Source organism: Kryptolebias marmoratus, linkage group LG14, assembly GCF_001649575.2.
Source record: "Kryptolebias marmoratus isolate JLee-2015 linkage group LG14, ASM164957v2, whole genome shotgun sequence".
In the NCBI taxonomy this organism is placed as follows: Eukaryota; Metazoa; Chordata; class Actinopteri; order Cyprinodontiformes; family Rivulidae; genus Kryptolebias; species Kryptolebias marmoratus.
The window spans coordinates 3,490,980-3,498,515 of NC_051443.1; the positions used below are offsets into that span (position 1 = coordinate 3,490,980).

General features: G+C 35.2%; 1 protein-coding gene across 2 annotated transcripts in view; it reads left to right on the forward strand.

The window, feature by feature from the left end:
• The first annotated feature begins 641 nt into the window (after positions 1-641).
• Positions 642-7,536, forward strand: part of LOC108248166 (huntingtin-interacting protein 1-related protein) — a 33,417-nt gene continuing 26,522 nt past the window's right edge. For both annotated transcript variants that reach the window (XM_037979545.1, XM_037979546.1), the window contains exons 1-6: positions 642-1,029; positions 3,637-3,700; positions 4,950-5,092; positions 5,196-5,252; positions 5,654-5,734; positions 7,013-7,089. In XM_037979545.1, coding sequence (XP_037835473.1) covers positions 949-1,029; positions 3,637-3,700; positions 4,950-5,092; positions 5,196-5,252; positions 5,654-5,734; positions 7,013-7,089 — 503 coding nt within the window. In that variant the 5' untranslated portion in view covers positions 642-948. The remainder of the gene's footprint in view (positions 1,030-3,636; positions 3,701-4,949; positions 5,093-5,195; positions 5,253-5,653; positions 5,735-7,012; positions 7,090-7,536) is intronic.

Genomic DNA, 7,536 nt, shown 5'->3' on the forward strand with positions numbered 1-7,536 from the left:
CATATCAACCACCGCCTTTCATACCAGAGGTTTAGATTGAGATCATTTTATGTTGAGAAACGATACTTGTTGTTTTTAGTCAAACCTTGTAAATGACATTATTCCTGATCTTGCATGATCTTTTAGCCTTCAGAGTCAAGTTGGAAATGATTCTCAGCTACTACCACATCAAGTTTTAGCTCAATATCTGTAAATCTGACTGAGTCATTTTTGTGCTGGACAATGTTGCTTAGCTGTGGTGGCCATCTTGAATTGAATTAACTCCAAAGGTAACTTCTTTCTGAAAGTTTCAAGCAAAATGCACAAAGTGTAGAGCTCAAAGAATGTGTGGGAATGACTTTTTGCTACTACCGTACCAAAATATGAGTTATAGATATTTTTTTATTTACAGCTGTGGTGGCCATCTTGAATTGGTTGGCTCCACAGTCTGTCAAATGTTTTCCAACCTCAGTGATATTGTGTATGTTCAGTTCTATGATATAATGTAAATGTTTCCTACAGGAACATATTTAGTGTTTGAAGCTGTTTTAATGATAGCATTGTGTGGAGTGGCTGAGATGTGAAACCAGTTGTACTGGGCTGATGGGTGGCGTGGCCTTTCATTGTTTTTCCAGTTTCACTGCCTTCTCATTCACCTGCTGACTCCCAGAACGGTCGAGAGCTGTCTTTCCATGTACAATTCTTGCCACTCTTTCATAAAGGTTTTCTCTGTGAAACTAGTAGCATTTTGTACTTCCTGACAGACATTTATTGACTCATTACATGGAATTTTGATCCGATTTTTATATCCAGCAGAAGAAACTTGTTTTGTAAAAACTGCTGCGACGAGTGAAAATCAAGTTGAACCAGGAGAGCTGTGGAGATGTGCACCTGACACACCTGAAGGATTTTTTTTGTTCTTGTTTGAGCTGGATTCTGGAGTAAAATCAGTTTGGTTTTTAAGGAAACATGAGCAAATCAAAGACTAAAAATGAAAATAAGACAGAAAAGGCTTTGGCTGCAGAGAAAGAGCAGTTCAGTAAACAACAGGTGAGTCTATATTTAAACTTGATTTAGATTTATTCAGATAAAACAGGAATTTATGTTGACTTTTTATTTGTTCACTAACTGTTAGCTTGTTCTGGTTTTAAAAACTGTAGTGCCAGAATCTGTAATCGGAAGCTAAACCTAACAGCAAAACTAGAAGAATTAAATATTTGAGTTAAACTGTGGTTGGCAATGTTCAGAAACTGAAATAAGGAACAATGGCTGAACGGGGTAGTGCTGGGCTGTTTTTGTTGAGATAATACTTAGCTGTCATAAAGGAAAACCAAAACAGGAATCAATCATATTATTATTTTGTGGTGATACAAATTTGAAGGTATGAGAATATAATCAGAAAATTTTTGTTTTTGGTCAAACCAAAAAACTCAAAAGCCCAAAACCCCCACATATTTATTTTAAATAATAAAAATAGAACAGACCAATTGTAATTCCAATTGTAACCAACTGCAATTGTAAAAAGCCATTTAAAGCCGTTTAATGTCCAAGCCTTGCTGTAATGTAAAGAATAAATAAATATTTTTTAAAAATCCCCCCTGTGTACAGTAGCACATCTTAAACATAACAATTTACTTTCATTATATGTCCAGTTTGTAAACAAATGATTTTGTCAAAGCTGCCTGACTTTATTATTTTCAGAATTTGTATCTGAAACATGCTCTCACTTTAAAGTTGAAATGAAAAGTGTTTTGAAGCTAATATAAATCAAAAGAAAGTTATAAAAAGTTTTTGTTTTCAGAGTCTCTCATTTAAAAAAAAATTACACTTATTTAAAAATTATTTGGGTTTCTTTGGCATATTCCATGATCACTTGAAAGTGTGACACATCCTGCACCAAACACAGGAACTTGAACAAGGCAGTAAATTTCAAATACAGACAGTGTGGGGGTGAAATGGTTCAGTGTGTTGCAATTAATTGTGTAAACCGACCCAAAACTACAACAGCTGTCATTCTTTAGAAAGTTTGTTAGATGTGGTTAGTTTAGCTCCTGGTAAAAATTAAAACCCACAGTCCGGTGACTGACTGTGGAGTTAACATTTTGAAGAGGACCACCTGAAATCCAAACCTTCAGTAGAAGAACCACCGCCTGTTTGAGCAGCACCAGCAGCCTCTAGCTGTCAGACTGTGTGACATCGTTGTAAAACATAGAGGTTCCCCTTGTGAAATGTGGGGCTCGAGTTCCTGACAGCATCACTCCAGACTAAAAGTGTTTTCTAACCGGTCCTCTTGTTAATAAAACTTGCTTCTTTTGCTTCCATTTTCACTGATAAACACTGTGATAGTAACTTCCTCAGTGTCCTACACCAGTCTTAACATAAAAACTTTTATTTCGTTTCACCTTTAAAGAAGCTGTTGTCCACATGTTCTGTACTTCATAGTAGCTTCAGTTAACCAAAGAATATTTCTGTATTTAACATCTTTCCCTGTGGGGAGAAAATCTCATGACTCTTTAGCTCTGGTTAAGTTAAAGTGCTGTTTGAGATGTCTTCTTGACATATGACATGCATATGACTTATTTACAGTTTTTAATTGGTTTTGCTAGCAAGCTGTGGTCGTGAGACCTTTTTCTTGTCAGACTGTCGTTATCCTAGCAAGGCATTAGGTTTTACTTCTCATTGGTCTGGGGCTGCCAGCTGTTATTTTTTCTAAAAAAAGCTGTTCTTTAAAATAAGAAATTGTCTTGTATTTGAAACAAACAAACAAAAAAATGCATTCTTATTGGAATGATAAGGAAAACACTTTGTCACTTAAGAGCCAGTGCTAATCTTTTTATAGATGATAAATGAAACAATCTAATGAAAGGACCTAATCAGAGCTGATTTTCCTGTTTTTTGTTGTTTTGTTTTGGGGTTTTTTTTCTGCTGGGAAAGATGTTGAACTCAAAAGTATACTTATTAAAGCTACTAAAGAGTTTGTTGTTTAAACTGTTTTATGTCTGCTGGACAACAACAAAAGTGACTGCAGATTTCAAACACTGAGAATACTAAGAAATTGGATTTTTTGCAAAAATGCAGTGTGGGTATTGCTGAAGAAGCTGAGACGTTAAAGCTAAAAGAACCATGTTGTAAATGTTTCGTTGTTGTCACACAACTAAAGACAACTAAACACAACCAAAAGCACGCCCCCGCCCTTTACACCACCCTGTGCAGCCATTGTTCATTATATCAGTTTCTGAAAGTTGGCCACTCTACATAGGTCATAGATCATGACTTTTGATTACATGATAGATTCTGTTTACACTGACGTGAAACATAACCAACAACCTTAAGACGAGTGAAAGAGTCTCCCTGGATTTGCAGTTTAACTTGTTTCATTTATCATCTATGCAGATTTGTACTAGATCTTAAAAAAGAAACATAGTGTGTTCCTAATCACTTTTTACAGGAATGACTCTTTTTAGCTTCAGACATGGGATGATTCCTCATTTTATGGGATGATTGGAAACCTTAATGTTCAACTGAAATTGAAGTTTTTCATTTTTTAACTGTGTACTTTTTTTTTTTTTGCTACAATGCTGTTTTTATAAGTGAACTTTTTTGAGTTTATTAAAAATAACTGGGCAGTTTGAACAAATTTCCTCTTACTTCCTTTAGCTCCAGAGCATCAGTAAATCCGTCACTTCGGCCGAAGTCCCACCCAAAGCAAAATATGTGCGCAGTATCTTTTCATCAAATGGTAAACTGGTCATGTTCTTCAGGTTGTCTACAAATACTATTAAAAGCTGACTTCTTCCTGAAAATGTTGTTTTTATTATGTTTATGGTTATGAAAACTGGAAGCACAACATTAAGCTGTCACCACTAAGCTAATTTACTGCTAACACTTTAACAGGCTGGTTAAATACTAACAATTTGTTAGCATGCTGATTTGATGCTAACTGCTTGTTAGCATTCTGTTATTTCCTAATAAGAGGAAGTAAAAGTACATTTGATTTATCTTGCTAACATAAAATTCTTTTAGATAAATTTTAAATCTAAAAGGTCATGTTCTGTGAACGCTGAATCAGCATTCACAAAACATGTTTTCTTTTTTATAGTTTCTTCCAAATGTTTTTGTAATGAAACTACACGTGTAGAACTAATGTAGAAATACACTGAGATCTCTTAAATTGCTCCAAAAACATTATTGTCTTTCAAATCTGTTTCAGCTACCTGGTCTGTTTTTATCTTCTTCTGCTACTTTTTGCTTTTAGCTACTTTTCTGCTTCTTTTAGAGAAAATTCTGCTGATTCTAATTTTAGCATCTGTTTTACTAATGTGTTTTCTTATATCTTTAGCATCTCATTTGCTAATTTATTTACTGTTTTGCTGGTTTTAGCTTCTAGCTTTTGTTCTTTAACCTTTAGTATTCTGCTGCTTTCAGCTTGTTTTAACTCAGTTTTAGCTTCTTCGGCAAATTTTAGCAACATCATTCAGCACTTCTGATTCACAGAAAATGTGATTTTTCTAGTTACTTTAGTTATTTTAGGAGCAAAACACATCTACTTTTATGGAACTGACTCCAGTGAATCCCAACACAAAATAATAGAATTGGTTTCTTTGTTGTGTAGAAGTTTGGTAAAAAATTAACTCTTAATGCTGTCCCATCTTAAAGCCACAGCAATTTCCTGAGATCAAGAAGCAGACTCATGTTAACATAAACTGTTGGAGTAAATCAGGTTTTTATGGTAGAACTGCTGCTAAGATACAGGGAGATCAAGAAAAAAACCTCTTTCTGGTCTGATTTGATTAGATGACCTAAACCTGAAGGACATGGGTTCAATCTAAAAAGAAGTATAGATATATTCCTTTATGAACTAGGTTTTGTAGTCAAAAACCGTCTGTAAGTCAAAGGAAGCAGTGTGGGCTGTTTTGGCCTTAGTTCATCTTGTTCAATAGTGTTTGAGAGTTTCCTTAGCAGCTGTGAAGACATCATCTTGGGAACTCACAAGGAGGGGGGAGCCACCACCTTCTGGTCCTACGTCCTGAACCTGCCTCTGTCCAGCAACTCCATGGTCAGCTGGAAGTTTTGCTACCTCCTGCACAAAGTGCTCAGGGACGGACACAGAAATGTAAATATACCTCTCTATCTTCTTCTGTATTTTGCCCTCCTCTTCCTCAGTTTCTTCTTTTGGTTGTTATGTGTATCTTTCTTCACCTTTGTTTGATCCACAGGCTGTTTCAGACTCTCACAGATACAGCCGCAACATGAAAGACATGGGCACTCTGTGGGTGAGTTTGTCCTACTGAAAAGTTGACCAGATTCAGACAAGAACAACAAGCTTCAGCCTGTCTGGGTGTTTACTCAGATTCTAGAAGTTCCACATGAGCCTCTTACGGCCCTCTGACCACATCGGTCCTGTTGGTTAAATATTCTGAAGTCTTAAATGTCTTTGGCATACTTTGGTCAAAATCCAAGATACTGCACAACAGCTTCATTTTCAAAAATGTGAAAACACAACCAGAATGTTTAGTGGTTTGTGTAAGATTTTGTTTAACATCAGTCTTATATTTATTGTTTCAAATACATGTATTATATTTTTTTGACCCAAACTTGTCTTTGTTTAGAAACCTATTTTGCAAGGGTTGATGTACATAAGGTCTTATCTGTAACCTGTTTTCTTTTTTTACAGGGAAACCTGCATGATCGATACGGCCACATTGTTGCATTATCTGCTAAATACCTACACCTCAAAATAGAATTTCATGCAAAGGTAACACATTTTGTCTATATGTTGTGTAAATCATTTTGTGGATAGTAAAGAGATCTGTTTGTTTTTTTTTTTCCTAATCTAACATGTTTAATTTTAATTTATTCTTGCTCATACTCATAGAAGTTTTTATTGCTGTCATAAATATGAATTGGCCTACTTTACAAAAAAACTTTCTTCAATGTCAAAGTGAAATATAGTTTCTACAGAGTCAAGAGTCATAACAACAAAATAAATATATGTAATTTAAATTAAGTGACTGCATCAATGTTAATCTTCTTTAAAGTGACAGTCCAAACTGAACTCAGAGAAAAGATTCATGAAAAGTACAACCCAGGGGATGGATACAAAAGAATTTCCAAGGCTCTAAACATCCCCAGGAGTTCTGTTGAATCCATCATCAGGAAATGAAAGGAATATCGGACATGTGTAAATCTACCAAGAGTAGGCCATCCTCACAAACTGAGTGACTGTGAAGAAGGAGAATAGTGAGAGAGACTCTCTGAAGGAGCTCCAAGCTTCAGCAGGTGAGATGGGACAGACTGAGCTACAACAACTGTTACCCAGGTTCTTCACCAGGCTGAGCTTTCAGGGAGAGAGGCAAAGAGGAAACCACTGTTGATGACAACTCAGATTAAATCTCGATTAAACAATCAAGACAAACTCTAATGAGTTAGTATTACTTTGTAGAAATATGATTTCACTTTGACATTGAATAAGGGTTTTTTTCTTAAAAAATGTTCTTTAAAGAAAGCCAACTTTTATTGACCATGATTGATTTATGACATCAATAAAAGCATAACACATCCAAGGGTGAATACTTTTTATAGGCACTGTATGTTTGCTTTGAAAACAAGTAATGTATGAAGGTGTATGAACAGTCGAATAAACAAAAATCAGTAGAAATACAATTATGTAAGTATATTTAAAATGTTTTCTTATTTCACTAATTTTCCTGAAAGAAAATGGACAGAGAACCTAAGAAGCTTAAGGTTTATACAGTTGTTGGCACATTTCTGTTGTTTGGTGTGGTTAATATCTTGCATCAAATCTTTTTCTTTTTTCTTTCAATTTTTTTTTAGAATATAGGGAACAAATTTAAATTTATTTTGTCTTCAAGTTTTTCCTTATGATAATTCAGTGCTATTTTTTTGGAATACATACAACATGTTTAATGACAGAAACACAACAGGTCCAACAAGGTGTAAGTGCCACATAGTAAGTTAATCACTGTGCTGAACTAAGTAGCATGCTGTGTGTCGTATGTAACCTTTTCAACAGCACAAGGTGATCCCGGGTAATCTAGAAGCCAGTGATGAGACTTTGGAGAGGGAAGCAGGAACTGACATGACCAAAGTGTAAGTTTTTTCTACAGCTATGTGATCCAGATGTCTGCAGCTGCTTGTTCAAAGCATTTTTCCTATTAAAAGTAATTTTTGCGATACGTTTGTATACAGTACTTCTCAGCATTCAGTATCTTATCTTCCAGTGTTGTGCAGTAATGCATTCAAAAGAACATTTTCAGGAGTGGTATTCATATTTTTGTTACCTTTGAATCTGATGAGTTCTGTTCTTACATGAGGAATATTTAACACCATTCTTTTATGAAATGCAAGTTTTTTTCTTATATATATATATATAAATGGGCTACTGGAACAAGACGGAGGAAATGGATGAGAGGTGAAAACATGGATCTGTTGGAATGCTACTACTCAAGTAACCCTAGTCAGAGAGGTTACATGCAAAGAATGCTGGAACAATGGTTACTTCAACATCCCCAGTCAACACTGACTGCCAAACAACTA